Below are 15954 nucleotides of genomic sequence, written 5' to 3'. Positions count from 1 at the left end.
CCTGCCCTGGGCACTTGCCTTGCCCAGCCTTCCTATCCCTGCCTTGGCAGGGCTGGGCTGAGCTGCCCTCGAGAGCAGGGCCCTGTGCCAGGTTTGCATTCACAGCACTTCCAGCCTGGCCCTGTTGGCAGGGCCCTGCTGCTGCTGCTGCCGCTGCTGCCACTGGGTTTGGGGCTGGGTGCTGCGAGTGTCCCTTTAAACACTGCCTCAGGCAGGGTCACCTGCCAGGGATTATCTGCTGGGGAGAGGATTGGCATTAAAGGCAATGTCTCCTCCCTTCCCCCCTGTCCTGCGGCATCCCCGGGCCTGGGGGTGTGTGCAAACCAAGTTCACTTTCTCCTGGGCGAGCAGAGAGGGCTCTGGGGTTGGAGGGGTGAGGGGAGGAGGCAGATGATGGCACTGGGCCTCCTCTTCCTCGCCGTGCTGGCCACGCTCACCTCCTGCCAGGACCCAGAAGGTACCAGGGGCTTGGGGGATGAGGGGGTTTATGGGGTGCCCCAGTCCTGGCACCGGTGCTGCCCAGTAAGGAGCAAGACCAGGGTTTGGCACAGGGGATGTGGGAGCTGAGTCTGGCTGCACTCACAGCAAGGGCTGGGGAGGGCTGGGCTGGGCTTTTCTGGGCTCCAGCACCTCCCTGAGGGGCTCTGAGGGCTGGGCAAGGGCTGGCAATGGTGTCCTTGTCCCCGGTGGCCCCAGGAGACCTGGACACGTACTGGTCTGGCACGGCCCCCATCTGCCTGGGGGGCTGCAAGGGGAGGCACAAGGAGCTGAAGAGGAGCCAGTGTGGGAACGGCAGCTGCTGCTGGCTGGGCTACAAATCCTTCTGCAGAGGTAAAGCCGGGGGAAGGCCGGGGGATCCCTGGGGCTGCTGCGGGGCTTTGTGCCACACTCGGTGTGAGCGCCTCCAGCAGCCTGGGGACACGCACAGCCCTGTGTGGTGACCCCTGCGGCCAGCAGCCTGCCAGCCCCGGCTGCATCCCTATCCGCAGTGAACTGCGGGCGGCCCGAGGCGGATTTTAACTCGGTGGTGCACGGGAACGATTGGTGGGTGGGCTCCGTGGTGCGCTACAGCTGCCGGCCCGGCTTCGTGCTGCTGGGGGACCCCGCCAGCGCCTGCCAGTCCGACGGCCGATGGAGCCCCAAGCCCTCCTGCCTCCGTGAGTAGCCCGGGCGGGAGCCAGCACGTCCCCAAGCCCTCATTGCCCCGGTGGGCTCCAGGTGAGCCCCCCGTGATGGGCTCTGCCCTGCAGGGATCTGCCTGCGGGGCCGCATCGAGATCAGCGAGCGGGACCTCACGGGCAGGTGCTCCTCGTCCTGCGGCAGCCCGGAGCACCTGGGAGCCTCCCCCAACCTCGGCTGCATCAAGATCTCGGGCTGTGTCACCAAGCTGTCGGGCTGGCCCCGCTGGTTCCAGCGCTGTGACATCTGCGAGTGCGACTGCCACGTGCCCTGCGGTGAGCCCTGGGGGTGGCACTGCCCGGCTGCGGGTCACTGCTCTGAGGGGAGGGCTGGCACTGGGAGATGGGAGCTGCAAGCAGCTCAAAACCTTCTGTCTTTGCTCTCCTCAGGTTCTTCCAGGTAGAGCTGGGCCACTCAGGGCTGTGGCCACTGGCCACGTGCTGAGGGAGGCTTCCACCCTGGCTCCTGCTTCCCTTCACCACTGTCTCCATTGCTGTGCTCCTTCCATGAGCTCTGTCTGTCCCGAGGCTGCCATCTGAGATGCTCTGGGCCCATTCTTGCAGGGTGGCTCATCCCAGACTCTCCAGGGCCAGGGGATGCTCTGGGAGCAGCAGGTGCTGGGATCTGGGAGTGTGATGATGGATCATCATCCATTTCCCTGGCTGCTTCCCAGAGGACGCTCAGAGCCCCTCTTAGCGGGGAGGCAGCACCTGTGCCTGGTGCAAAATACCTGTCCTTCAGTGCTGCAGGTTGTGATTTCTCCGTGTCAGGGAATTCCAGACCCTAAGCTGAGAGGTGGAGCTGCCCCCTGAGCTTGCTGGGGCCAGCAGGAGTGTGGCATCTGCCTCCTGTCCCCATGGCAGGGACAGAGCAGCCTGGCCAGGGCTGCAGCACCCACTGCTGAGGAATCAAACTGCCCTGCAGCCTCCCTGGCAGTGCAGAGTGGGCAAAGCTCTCATCTCCCAGGTGGAAAATCTTTCCTACAGGCTGCTCCATGCACTGCCTGCTGGTCCTGCTCCTTCCAGGGGGTCTGTGGTCCTGCCCTGAGAGCCCCTTTCCACAGGGGCTTCTCCTCCCAGCAGCTTGGGGCCCCAAAGGGGGAGATGTGGCTCCAGCCAGGAACAGCCTTGTGCCTCTTGAGGACATCTCTGGCTCCTCTGGAAGCAGCCATGGAAGCAGTTTTATTCCTCCAGGGATGGAGAGGGTGGTCAGGAGCACAAGTGATGGTGCAGCTGAGGGTGCTGGAGGCCCAGCCACGGGTCATTAAAATATATTTGCAGGGAATCCCACAGGTTTTCCTGTCATGCAAAGAGGTTCTGCTGCCTGCTCTGTCCCTGCAGCCCTGAACACAGGTGACAGAACCAGGACAGGCTCCTCTGCCACTGTCCTGAGTGGGGACACAGGTATGGACAAGGCCACTTTAGGAAGGTCCCAGCTGGGGATTAGAGGGATGTGAATGTCCCCATGGGGACATCCCTGCTTCCTCCCACCTTGAAATGACTCCCCAGCAGCTGCTGGGTGCTTCATGGCCACCAGCTTGGGCCCAGATGAGCAGAAAGGGGGTTAGGGGTTTAGGGGTTTCATTCCCAGGCTGTGGCACTGCCCAGAGCAGGCTTGGGCTGGGATCTGCACACAGGGAGTGCTCCAGGGCTGGGAGGCAGAGAGAACTGGGCGAGTCCCACGTGCCTTTTGCTCCAGGACTGGATGGCCTAAGACCTCCATAGGAGCCTGGCTCCATGGATAACTCCTCGTGCCCTCCCCTGGTCTCCCCTGCCTGGATCCTGCCCTGAGCTCTGTCCCAGCCCTAAGCTGGCAGGGGGTGGGGAAAGCTCTCCTTGGCTCAACAGATGGTTTTTTAATTAATACTCTTGCTGGTGCCACTCATTTCCATATGTCTCTGGTGTTTAAGTGCTGTGGTGGGTGAGAGGTGTGAGTAACAGCGAGGAGGGAGCCAGGCGTGGTGCTGGGGAGGTGCAGGGGGATCCTGCAGGATGAGCTGCACCAGGGAGGGTGTGCTGGGGGTAAAACCCCAGAGGGACACCCCCTGCCACCACCCTCTGTGAGCAGCTGTCACCCTGCTGGCTGTGCCAAGCCATGGCAGCCCTGGTGCCCACCGTGCCCGTGCTGGGGGGTCTCCACAGGGGTCTGTGCAGGGCTGAGCGGGGCAGGAGCAGCTTTAGGGTGTGTTGGGCTCCCTCAAGGGGTTTGGGCTCAGGGGGCAGTGCGGGGGCTGTGCCCCAGAGGCGGCCCTGGGGTGCAGGGGGTGCGGAGGCAGGGCTGTCAAACCCCGGCCGTGTGCTCAGGGATGCTCAGGGCCTGCTGGCAGGCGGCGAGAGGAAATAGGGCCGGTCCCTTTAAGAGGATTTTTCGCTGCCTGGCAGCGCTGCCCGCCCGGGCAGCCCATCCATCCATCCTGCCGCCCATCCTGCTCCCCGCCCGGCAGCACCGGCCACGGGGCTGGTGGAGAGGGGCGCCCCCGAGCAGACCGGCCCGGGGGGCTGCTGGCCACTGCGGAGCTACCGCTAGCCACTGCGGGGCTTCTGCTAGCCACTGCGGGGCCGGGGCCGGAGCGCCCTCCGCCCGCCCTGCCCATCCAGCCCCGCGGAGGGATGGGGAGGAGACCCGGGCCGGGCACCCGCGGGGGCAGAGCCCAGCCCGGCTCCCGCCGCTGAGCACCGGAACCGAGCCGAACCGAGCCGAACCGAGCCGCCCCCCGCCCGGCCGGGCCCCCCGGGCATCGCCCCTTTGTCTGCGGAGGAGGCGAGGCGGGGGCGCTGCGGGAGCGGAGCCAGCGCCCCGCACCCTGCCAGGTGAGCCTGCGGGAGAGCCGGGAGCCTCCCCGGGCCGGGAGGGGGGGCTGGGGATGGAGGGGGCCGGCGGGGAGCGGGGATGAAGGAAGAGCATCCTCGGGCAAAGCCTTCCCGTCCCCACCCCGCGCCTCGGGGCTGGGCTAAGCCGCGGAGAGCCGCTTGCGGGATTTAGCGCTCCGTGAACGCCCAGCCGGAGGAGTCAAGGTGAGCCCGAGGGCGCTTCGAGCCCGCTGCCCCCCACCAGCACCCCCGAACCCCCCGCTCCTGCACTCCGCTGATGTTGGGAGGGAACCCGCGGGCTGGGAACCCCCACCCCTCCTTCCCCGGGGCTGGGCTGGCTTCCTTCCAGCCCTGAGCGGGGTCTGCCTGCAGCAGGGCTGGGCTGGGGGGATCTCCCGCAGCTGCCGGCGCCCCTCGCAGGGGCCGCGTGTGTGCGCTGCAGCCGCAGCGAGCCGCTGCCCGCAGCCCCGCTGAATGTAGGTTAGCGAGGGACCCCGGGCTGGGAGGCGAGATGGGTGCTGGGCGCAGCCCGCTCCGGCATAGCCCGAGCTCCTTTTCCTGCAGCCGGGGGGATCCCCGACCCCCTGGCAGCCTCGGAGAGCCGCGCTGCCCACCCTGCTCGCTCAGCATCCCCCAGCACCGCAGAGCCGCCGAGGCGAGCGGAGACCCGCGGAGCTCGGCCGTGCTGCAGCCGGCTGTGGAGCACTGCGGGCAGGGGAGGGCTGGGGCAGGTGTATCGGCGTCATGGCCCCAGCTCGGTGCTGGCCTGGCCTCGGAGGCTGTGCTGGAAGAGCCCGAAAGGTGAAATGACGAGCCGAGGAAGGCAGAGAAGGAATGGCAGCAGGAGGGCCCCCTCCCTGTTCTGTTAAGGCTCTCCCAGCAAGCCCAGGGGACCCCAGGCACTGTCTGAGGGTCTGATGCACCCAGGAGGGCTCTGCCCCAGGAGCGTGGTGTGCTTTGTCCAGGAAACCAGCTGGAATCATCCTGTCCTGAACCAGCTGTTCAGGATTTCATACCTGTGCTCCCCAAGGCCAGGGAAGGGCCTGGTGAGTCCTTGGGGACATCCAGGCACAGGGCAGGACATCAGCTCTCCCACCTCCCATCCTGCACCCACGGGACAGGACCGGCGCAGGCCCCCCCCCGGGGCTGGGGGAGCAGCTCCAGCAGCAGAGCCGGACCGAGCTGCAGGAGGTGCATGAATTATTGACTGTGGAGCCGGACAAAATCCTGCTGCTCGTCGCCCTGAGCCCCTGGGCGCAGGCTCGGCCGGCTCCATCCTCGCAGCCAGATGTGGGTGCTGGCCCCAGCTGGGCGGAGGGGACAGCGAGGCCCGGAGCCAGCAGGAGCAGCGGGGACAGGACTCGCTGTGGGCTGGTCCCTGCAGTGCCTGGAAGAGGGAGCCCGCTGCGAGCCCATCCCCGTGCGCTCCCCACAGAGCGGCAGGATGGCGGAGAAGGGCATGGATCCCGCCTGCGTCTCCATCGCCCTGGAGGACACGGTGTGCCACGCCGGCCCTCCCGACGCCCCGCTGCTCACCACCCACTTGAAGAAGGTGGAGAACCACATCACAGAGGCCCAGAGGTTTTCCCACCTCCCGAAGCGCTCGGCTGTCAACATCGAGTTCATTGACCTGTCCTACTCCGTGCGGGAGGGCTCCTGGTGGAGGAAGAGAGGTAGGAGCTGGCGGGTGGGGAAGGGCAGGGAGGGGAGGGGACCTGCAGGGCTCTCCCACCCCGTTCCCGTCCTGCATGCCATGACCTCACCCTGCTCTGAGTGCCAGGGGCTCTTTGTGGCCGGGTGTTTGCTCTGGGTGCCCGTGGGAGGAGGAGGAGGAGGAGGAGGCAAAGGCTCGTGTCCCGCAGCGGCTGCTGCCTGCCTGTGCTGGGCAATGCCAGGGGAAGGCAGAGCGCATTCCAGGGAAACCTCTGGCCTGGGCAGACACCCTGGGCCAGCCCGGAGGGGTGGGATGCGATGGGATGGGGTGGGATGGGTTTCTCTAGCACTGCTGTTCGGGGTGTGATGGATGGGATGGGTTTCCCCAGCACTGCTTTTTGGGGTGTGATGGCTGTGTGGGATGCAGCAGGACACCCAGGAGTGGCTCAGCTCCGAGCCTGGCGAGGAGAAGGTGTGGTTTGTGGGGGATTTCCTCTCCCTGGGCAGCCCAGGCCGTGGCCCCCTTCCCTGGGAGCGACTCTGGCCGAGAGCTCAGGGAGGGGAGAGGGGAGGCAGATGGTGGCTGGTGGGTGGTAGTCTGCTTTAATTAGCGCTCTCAGTTAATGAGATGCCAATCAGGCAGCCTGATAAGATGGAGGGTGAGCTGATTTGGAGAAGCTGAAGGCAGGCGGGGGTCACAGGGCTTGGTGAGGGGCTCTGCCAGCCAGGAGAGCCCGAGGGGGCTCTGCCCCGTCCCCAGCAGCTCGGGAAGCCGAGGCTCTGAAACACCCCGGGAGCAGCCCTGACACCTGCCGGGATGATGCCTCCTTGTTTACCAGGGATGCTGAGGAAGCATCCCAGAAGGATCCATGGCACAGCCGCGAGCTCTCCAGGGCGGATTGTGCTGTAGCACCCAGGAGGGAACCGGCTGCTTGCCAGCGGGCCAGTGCCCTGCAGGGAGGGAGGGGGACAGGCTCGGGCAGCTGGGCCAGGTGGGAGCAAGCCCAGGGGTCGTGGGGTCTCTGGGATGGTGGTGCGAGGGGGGCTTTTCTCCCCTCGCTCAGGCAGGGCTGGCGGGGCTGGCGGGGGTCGCGGTGGCTTTGGCCACAGCCCCCAGCCCCGGCTGGCCCGCTGTGCCGAGCAGGAGGTTACTGGCAGTCAATGAACGTGAGTAACCGCTGCGCAAGCTGCAGTGGCGCCGACGTGAGCAGCATGCGCGGTGCGGAGCCGTGCGCGCTGCCGGGGGGGGGGGGCTGCTGGCCCTGCTCGCCCCTGGCCACCCTGAGCAGCCCCCCGCCCTCCCCTGGCAGCCCCTCTGCCCGCGGGACCCCCTCCTGCTGCGGGGTCCTGACCCTGAGGGGCGCAGAAGAGGAACGGGGGGCTGGATGACCTTCCCGGGGGATGGACAAGCCACAGGACTCCCAGCGAGGTGGGACTGTCACTGCTCTGTCCCTGGGCTTGCCCCAGCTTGGGTTTGTTGCCCTTGCCCCACAGCGGCTGTCCCCGTGGGGCACAGAGGGGACACAGTTCCGTCAGAGGGATGCTCAGCCTCGGTCCGTGGGGTTATCACCCCCAAAACCAATTCCTGTCCAGCCAGGGCTCCATTTCAGGGGCAGCTCCTGAGAGCCTGAGGCTGTGCTTGTTCCTTACTCCCGACACATCGACACATCGTGTTCCTTCTGCCAGAAAATGCTAATCAGCCGCCTTTAAAGCAGAGATAATTCCAGGTCTGATTAGCAGCGGCTGCTGCCTGGTGCCACAGCGTGAATGCCAATGAAGGCAACAGCCGGATCGGGAATTCTGCCTGCCCCCTGCTGCCCTGCTCCGCTCTGGCCCTCCCCCCTGGCCTTCGGGATCAGCCTCTGAAGACAGGCCCAGGAGCAGCCTGGTAATCTCCCTCAGCACTCTCTGGCCTGACCCGGGGATTTCCCTGCTCTTTGCTGCGATCCAGGTCAGGACCTTCTTCAGCGCTGGGAATCCGTGGGATCGGCCAAGGACTGGGGCAGGGATCGTGCTGGAGGTGGCAGCTGCTGTGGTCACGGCCCTGGGGGTGCTGATGGAGCACACGCAGCCCCTGGCCTGGCACATGGAGGTCCTGAGGTGCCCCAGGAGCTGGGCTGGCACGGCAGTGCCTGCAGCACCGCTGCCCTGGGAGGCCAAACCCCAGCTCCTCTCTCCCTGCAGGGTACAAGACTCTCCTCAAATGCCTGTCAGGGAAGTTCTGCCAGCGGGAGCTCATTGGCATCATGGGCCCCTCGGGAGCTGGGAAATCCACACTAATGAACATCCTGGCTGGCTACAGGTGAGCCTGGGGGGGCCCAGAGGGGCTGGGGGTGCAGGGCTGTGCTGCATCCCCCAGCCCTCCTTCCTGCAGGGAGACTGGAATGAAGGGGCAGATCCTGGTGAACGGGCGGCCGCGGGACCTGCGCACCTTCCGCAAGATGTCCTGCTACATCATGCAGGATGACATGCTGCTGCCACACCTCACCGTGCTCGAGGCCATGATGGTGAGCTCTGGGGACATCCCGTGGGCTGTCCTTGGGGGCACCGAGCCCACACTGCCATCGGGCATTTCCAAGGGCTCTGGGATGTGGGAACAAAATCCTGCTGCCCGTGCTCCCTCCGTGCTGAGCAGACAGGGCTGGAGCCATGGTGCAGCCAGCTCTGTTCCCTACATCTGACAGTCCTGTCTCCATGGCCATCCTCTCCCTGTCTCCATGGCCATCCTCTCCCTGTCTCCATGGCCATCCTCTCCCTGTCTCCATGGCCATCCTCTCCCTGCAGGTCTCTGCTAACCTGAAGCTGAGCGAGAAGCAGGAGGTGAAGAAGGAGCTGGTAAGGGCTGAGGAGGGTGGGTCCAGACCCCCTCAGCTCTCCCCAAGATGGGGACAAGGGGAGCAGGGGATGGCAAGGGTGAAGGGAGGAGGTGGGGGTGGGTTGAAAGTCCATGGAAACCCTTGGCTGTGTGCAGGTGAACGAGATCCTGACGGCCCTGGGGCTGCTGGAGTGCTCCTACACCCGCACCAGCTCCCTGTCGGGGGGGCAGCGCAAGCGCCTGGCCATCGCCCTGGAGCTGGTCAACAACCCGCCCGTCATGTTCTTCGATGAGCCCACCAGGTGAGCCCACAGGGGCTCCCAGCCCTGCCTGCCCAGCTGGGCTGCCCCTGCTGGCATGGCCAGTGCCCTCTGGTGCCCACCTGAGCGTGGGATGGGGCCGTGCCCCTGGGGCTGAGGGAAGGCCCCATGGATCTGAGGGGAGGGTGCCCACAAGGGGTGGCATCTTTAGGATGTTCTTGTCCCCCTCTCAACTCTCCCCTTCTCTCTCTGCTGTCTCTCTCTCCTCCACCCCCTCCTGCGTGGCCACAGCGGGCTGGACAGTGCCTCCTGCTTCCAGGTGGTGTCCCTGATGCGCTCCCTGGCTCAGGGTGGGCGCACCATCATCTGCACCATCCACCAGCCCAGCGCCAAGCTCTTCGAGATGTTTGACAAGGTTTGGCCTGGGACAGCGTCCCTCTGGCCCCAGGAGCCAGGAGAGAGGCCTTGGGAGGGGTGGGCTGCAGGCATTTGTCCTGGGGCTTCTGTGACAGGGGTCTGGCAAGGATGGCCTGTGTCACCCTGGGCCAGGGAGGTGGGCAGGGCGGGTGACAGTGCCCTGGCTGCCCTGCACCTGCCACATCCTGGTTTATTCTTGCAGCTCTACATCCTGAGCCAGGGCCAGTGCATCTTCAAGGGCGTCGTGACCAACCTCATCCCCTACCTGAAGGGCCTTGGCCTCCACTGCCCCACGTACCACAACCCCGCTGACTTCAGTGAGTGCCCCCACCCCAGCAGAGGGTGGCGAGCTCCAAACCAGTGCCCAAGCCCTGGGGGTTGCCCAGGTTGCCCAAGGGAGATGCCTGTGCCCTTCCTGCTGGGTGCTGGTTGGCTCAGCACCTCTCAGGGGTCCTGTCCTCCTCCACAGTCATCGAGGTGGCCTCAGGGGAGTACGGGGACCTCAACCCCGTCCTGTTCCGTGCTGTCCAGAACGGGATGTGCACCATGGCTGAGAAGAAGAGCAGCCCTGACAAGGCAGATTCATCGTGCCCAACGTGTGGGACGGTGAGAGGGGCTCAGAGGAGCCTCCTGTGCCAGCAGGGGCCCCTCGGTGTGAAGCTGACCCACGTCCCTGTGCTCTTGCAGGATGTGGATCACATCGAGAGCCACACATTTGCCACCAGCACCTCAACTCAGTTCTGCATCCTCTTCAAGAGAACCTTCATCTGCATCCTAAGGGACACGGTGAGGCCGGGCCAGGGCTCGGGGTTGGGCTCTTTGGGGGCTGGCAGCTGACAGGGAGCTCCATGGGCTGTCCTCTGCTCCCTTGGGATGTTTTTGGGGTGCAGCCCTGCCTTGCTGAGCCCCCCTGTGCCCGCAGGTGCTGACCCACCTGCGCTTCATGTCCCACATCTGCATCGGGGTGCTCATCGGGCTGCTCTACCTGCACATCGGCAACGACGCGGGCAAGGTCTTCAACAACACCGGCTTCCTCTTCTTCTCCATGCTCTTCCTCATGTTCGCTGCCCTCATGCCCACCATCCTCACCTGTAAGGAGCTCCCTGCCCCAAAATCCCCTCGCTGCTCCCAGCTGCTGGGGTGCTCCAGCTGCCTGGCAGTGTGGGTATGGGGAGTCAGAGGGATCGGGCAAAAGGGGGAAAATAAGAGAGGAGAGAAAAAAATTAAACAGGGGAAAGCCTTCTGTTTGCCTGTATTGCAGTTTTGCTCTTTATTTGGCTATAATCTGGATATTTGACCCCTGCTGGCTCAAAGCAGAATGCTGGAGTTTTAATATTTTTTTTAATCTGAGAAAAGGTTTGTAAATCTGTAAAAAGCCCCACCCAAGCTGATTTTCCACGTTGAAATTCCCCCTATCAGCCACTGATAGTTGGGTTTTTTCCCCCAATGAATGCTTGGGCACCCTCTCGTGATGCAAGCAGAGGGTTACCTGTTGCATCCCACCTGCAGGGCGGGTGTGAGAGGGGCTGGAGCACCCCAGAGCAGGAATTGCTGGCTGCTCACTCCCTGTTTCCCTGCAGTCCCCCAGGAGATGACCGTATTCCTGAGGGAACACCTCAACTACTGGTACAGCCTCAAAGCCTATTACCTGGCAAAGACCACGGCAGACGTGCCCTTCCAGGTGAGCTCTCCGTGCATTCCGTCACCACCCCGATGCTGATGTGCCCCCCTTGGCACAGCCAGTCTGTCCCCATGCCCCAGTGGGGTGGGGGTGGCAGCGGGGCCCAGCAGGGCTGTGTCTGTCCCCGTGCAGGTGATCTGCCCCATCGCCTACTGCAGCATCGTCTACTGGATGACGGGCCAGCCCCCCGAGGCCACGCGCTTCCTGCTCTTCTCCGCCCTGGCCACCGCCACCGCCCTGGTGGCCCAGTCCCTCGGGCTGCTCATCGGAGCTGCTTCCACCTCCCTGCAGGTCTGCAGGGGCTTTGCTTCTTCCTCGGAATATTGCGAGGGGCCCCGTGACGGTTTGGGGTGAAGTGCTGCCCACTGTGGGTGGGCAGGGCCGTGACCCCCAGTGGCCTCTGCTCCCCAGGTGGCCACCTTTGTGGGACCCGTCACTGCCATCCCTGTGCTGCTCTTCTCGGGCTTCTTCGTCAGCTTCAAAACCATCCCCACCTACCTGCAGTGGAGCTCCTACGTCTCCTACGTCAGGTGGGGCCCCAGCTCTGGCCAGAGCTCCCTGTCCTGGGCTCCCCTGGGGCCCCTGGTGACCCTCAGGTGTGCTCTGCCCTAGGTATGGCTTCGAGGGGGTCATCCTCACCATCTACGCCATGGAGCGCGAGGACCTGGAGTGCCTCGAGGACTTCTGCCCTTTCCAAAAGCCCATCAAGATCCTGCAGGAGCTGGACGTGGAGGAGGCCAAGCTCTACCTGGACTTCCTCATCCTGGGCATCTTCTTCGTCATCCTGCGGCTCCTGGCTTACCTGGTGCTCAGGTACAAGGTCAAATCTGAGAGATAAAGGGGCCGTGGGGCCCCGGTGCCGTTCCTGGGCCTGGCCTGCTGTGAGAGATGTTCTGCAGATGGACACGGTGCTCCTGCAGGTCCCGGACCGTGGCGGAGGCACTGGGAGGTGCCAGCCAGGCCTGGCTCAGTCGAGAAGGGTTTTGAGACATCTCGGAACTGTTTTAACCTTTCCACACACTTCATTGCAAAACGTTTTGTACAGCCCTGGCATGTGCCACTCTCCCCCCCAGGACTGAGCCACGCAGAGCTTGGGTCCCCTCTTGTTGTCCCTGCCTGGCGCTGCCCTGGGGACAGCAGGGACAGTCCAGCCCAGGTGGTTTGTGCCCAGCACGGCTGGGAGGAGCCTGCTCTGTACAGGGGGAGCAGCAGCTGGGGCTGGGCTGGGAGGAGAGAGCTGCAGAGTTGGAAGCGCAGCCATGGCCCCGTTCCTCGTCCTGGCCAGCAGCGTGTGAGTCAGTGCTGAGAAGAGCCCAGAGATGCCACATGTGGAGTTGCACAAGGCTTGAGTTTCCTGTCGCTGTAGCCACAGAGATTGCTGCATCCCCCTTTCCTTTCTGTGCAAACCCTCCTTCTTTTTTTTCCTTTTTCTTTATTTTTTTCCCCCACAAGCCCCACTGCATCCCAGTCCTCAGCAAAGGGAGCAAACAGGCAGAGAAGGACTTGGGGCTCTGTCTCAGGCTCCTGCTGGGACATCACCCTCAGAGATGGGATCATCAAACCAGGGTTTGTGGGAGCAGGACAGTGCTCTCAGACCTTAGGGAGTCTCACATCCAGTCCCTGTTGTCCCTGGGGTCTGAGACAGGAGGGTCTGAACCAATTCAACATGGAGAGAAGTGACTGGTCCCTTGCATGGAGCAAGGAGGATTTGGGGTCCCACACCCTGCCCGTGCCAGGAGGCTGAAAAACAGGGCTGGGCTCAGCTGTGTCATCACTGGAGGCTCTGCTGCAGGAGGAGAGCTGGCCCTGGGCCCTTCCCCTGCAACCTCTCTCCCCCAGCTCCACCGGGGCTGTCTCAGCAGGACAGGGTGGACGAGCCTCACTCAGCACCGACTGTGCAGGGAGGGGACACCAAGGACACCCAGCCTGTCACAGTGCCAACCCCCAGGGTGACACTGTGCAGAAGGGGGTCCCAGCAGGGCCTGAACTGGAAACCAGGTGAGATCCCAGACTGGTTTGTTTGCAGTTGGTGACACGGACACTGGAAAGGCCTTTGCACTTAGTGACTGGTACCGGAAGGTCCCTTTTGGTGTCTCTGGTGGCTGCTCCAAACTCACACACCTTGCAGAGGGAAGGCAGTTCAGCACCTTGCTGGCTCTCCAGAGGAACTGAGCTGAGCCCAGAGCTGGTGGGACATCTGCACATGCTGCTGTGCTGGGAACACAGCACCCTGCTCACCTGCACAGCACAGGCTCCGTGGGTGTGCTGGCACTGCTGGCACCGGGCTGCACGTGGCACCCACAGCTGTGGGAACCCAGGGGTTTTGGCAAGCATGGACGTGGGGGAGGCAGCCCTGCCCCACCCTGGCAGGCTGGGCCTGGTTCAGGTCAGCCTGGGGATCCTGCTCCTGGCACTCTGAGCAGCCAGGCACTGCAGGGCAAATGCCAGATTCCAGCAGAATCCTGGAGACTGATCTTTGGTTTTGCTGGCTTGGGCTGGGGCTGCACAGCAGAGTCTGGCTGGCCTGACACTGATGCTGGCACTCAGCTAAGCTGAGTTTCCCCTGCCTGGAGGGCATCGAGGAATGTTTGGCCATGGGGCTCTCCTGCACAAAGGGTCTGGAAGCAGGACCCAGCCTGCTGTCCTTTCCATGCTGAGCTTGGAGTTATCCCCAGGGGCTGTGGTCTGACTTTTCACTGTCCCTCACAAAATTCCCTTCTGTTCCTGGATCTTCCTGCAGTGCTGTGCTCTGCAGTGGAGCTGTGCCAGCTGGAGGGCTGCAGTGCTGCCAACACAGCCACAGGGGCACGGAGGAGTGGGGGACAGTCCCTGTGCCTGCTCTGTCTCAAGGTGCACGGATGAGCAGGGAGCTGGGGGATGTGGGGCTGTCACCCTTGTCCATCTCCCTGTCCCTGGAGCTGATGGGGCTGATGCCCTGCTCCTGTCCTGCTCTTGGGCTGGGACTAGTCCGTGCTCTGCTGGGCTGAGGCTTTTCCCTGGTGGATCCCGAGGTGCAGGAGGTGTCAGTGGGGCAGCTTTGCACGGCTCCTGCTTCCCCCCTGGTGTTTGGGGCTCTCGTGGTGGGTCTTTCTTCTGCACCGTGGGGGTGCTGCTGTCCCCAGCACACCTGGACAGCCCTGTGCCATCACAGCCAGGGCCACCACCACTCCCAGGAGGACCAGGACAAGGTGGACTAGTGTGTGGTGCAAAGGGGCTACCAGCAGGCACCAGTGACTGCCCCTGGCTGTGTCCCCCGTACACAGGGAGGGCTTTGCTGACCAGGCTCTGCTGCTTGGAGAGAAGCCCCATGGCACAGGCATCCCCAGCTTGGGGCAGTCCTGCCAGGGCAGGTGGCTCCCACTGCTGGGCCCAGCCTGCCTGGGATGGGGCAGCTGGCAGCACCCCGGGGTGTCCAGGAGGGCTCAGCACAGCCTGTGTCCCCTGTGCCCATGAGCTGCAGTGTCCCAGCTCACCAGGTGTGTGGCCACTGCGGGGCAGAGGGCCAGGACAAAGCCTGGAGCTGCAGGATGGCTGTTCCCGAGCTGGGCAAGGGCTCTGGGGAGGGGGGGTGATGGGGCAGGCCCCGGGGCAGCAGGGCACAAGTGAATGTGTGGGTATGAAGGGACTGATGGGTGAGGATGTGGCACAGGGTAAAGGCACCCTCGGTGCTGCCTGAGGAGCTCAGCCAAGGTGCCACCGTCCTTTCCTTGTCTTCAAGGACAGCCCCAGAGGTGGTGGAAGGTGCAGGGAAAGGTGAGGAGGAGGAGAACGTTTGGACTGCACCCCCAGGCTGGCGGGGCTGGGCTGAGCACCCCGGGTTTATTGCCTGGGTGGTCTCTACCCTGCAGGAGCAGGGCAGGAGGGGTTTTCTCTGCCCAGGCACGGCAGGGGGATGGGGTGCAGCCATCCTGCTCCAGGGGGCCCCTAGGGAAGCAGCAAGGATGCACTTTATCAGAGCAGGGAAGCGGAGCCGTGGGTGCTCCTGGCTGCAGGAATGCCGCGAGAGAACACGTCTGGATAATCACGAGGAGTGTGATGGAGGAGAGCAGGCTTCTTCCCCCACACCTCCTCTCCTCTCCTGCCCCTGCCTTCCCTTGTGATGCACTTTGAGTGGATGAGGGTGGGGTTCAAGCTGTGGCTCTGGCTCCTTGGGAACACCAGCTGAGCCTCAACCCACCAAAAACTGCTTCAGCCCCTTTGGCCCATGGCTGTGTCAGGTTCTGCCTCTCACGGGTGCTCTGATGGCAGGCAGGCAGGCAGGGGCATGGCCACTCACCTCCATGCATGTCCAGGCCACCTTTGTCACACGCACAAGAAGAGCAAATGCTTCATCACCTGGCTGGGGTTTGCTGGAGGGGAGACTGGGCTAGAACAGGGAGGGGATGGGGCTTCTCCCAGGGTTTCACCCCTCTCCCAAATCAGGCAATAAAACAGTGTTTCCTTCTCTCGGTGTGTGGACACCATTCGTCCTGTCCCTCTGCCACGGGCAGCCCGTGTGTCCCTGCCATGCTGGACCCTGGGCTTTTCCAGCTCTGCCGTGTCAGGACACGAGGCTGGGCAGTGAGGGGCACGTGTGATCCAGGGGGGCACCACACAGAGAAGTGCAGGCGTTGAAACTCACATTTCCACACCACCACAGGTGTGAGCTGCTTCCCTCCTGGGACAGCTTGCCAAAATAAGGTGCAGGTACCAGCTCAAAGGCCGAGAGAGGCTGCTGGCACAGCTCTGTTGTGGCAGCTGCTCCGGGGGTATTTGCCCAGGTCTTTCTGCTTGCTGGGAGGAGGCTGTGAAGCAGGAGCAGGGCACTGCTGCCCACAGCTGCAGCCTGGCAGGAACCAGGCAGGGTGGAGGTGAGGCCCTGGGCTCTCCAGGCTGGGCTGCACACGCAGGTAAGTGCCCCGCAGGGACGGGGTGCCAGGTGCCAGCTTGCTGCTCACCAGTGCCCAGAGGGTCCCGGGAGCTGTTGGGCAGGAGGAGATGCTTTGGTTTGTGTCGGTGTTTCCGAGATGCCAGCTGTACTTGTTGGATTTCACACATCAATAAAACTTATATTTATAGTGTACTGCCTGGATATCTCCCTTTCCTGAGAGCCTCGAGGGCACGCCTGGGATGTGGGGTGTTGAATTTGGGGTGCAAATA

The 15954-nt window shown here is 63.8% G+C and overlaps 1 protein-coding gene across 1 annotated transcript; it reads left to right on the top strand.

Moving 5' to 3' along the window:
* The first annotated feature begins 5433 nt into the window (after positions 1-5433).
* Positions 5434-15801, top strand: ABCG4 (ATP binding cassette subfamily G member 4). Its single transcript, XM_009098031.4, has 14 exons — positions 5434-5662; positions 7827-7944; positions 8017-8149; positions 8427-8477; positions 8614-8759; positions 9009-9132; positions 9337-9451; positions 9604-9740; positions 9822-9920; positions 10057-10225; positions 10715-10815; positions 10948-11106; positions 11227-11345; positions 11428-15801. The coding sequence occupies exons 1-14, from the start codon at positions 5434-5436 to the stop codon at positions 11651-11653; spliced, it is 1926 nt and encodes a 641-aa protein (XP_009096279.1). The 3' UTR covers positions 11654-15801.
* Positions 15802-15954: the final 153 nt, after the last annotated feature.

This window comes from Serinus canaria, chromosome 24 (genome assembly GCF_022539315.1).
Source record: "Serinus canaria isolate serCan28SL12 chromosome 24, serCan2020, whole genome shotgun sequence".
Classification (NCBI taxonomy): Eukaryota; Metazoa; Chordata; class Aves; order Passeriformes; family Fringillidae; genus Serinus; species Serinus canaria.
Note: the sequence above shows the minus strand (reverse complement) of the source record. Positions and strands in the feature narration are given on the sequence as shown.

Excerpts from the sequence above, each read along its gene's own strand:
- ABCG4 (XM_009098031.4), top strand. The coding sequence starts at position 5,434 with ATGGCGGAGAAGGGCATGGATCCCGCCTGCGTCTCCATCGCCCTGGAG. Across the intron at positions 8,478-8,613 it reads AGGAGGTGAAGAAGGAGCTG|GTGAACGAGATCCTGACGGC; the intron begins GTAAGGGCTGAG and ends GGCTGTGTGCAG. Across the intron at positions 9,452-9,603 it reads CCACAACCCCGCTGACTTCA|TCATCGAGGTGGCCTCAGGG; the intron begins GTGAGTGCCCCC and ends CCTCCTCCACAG.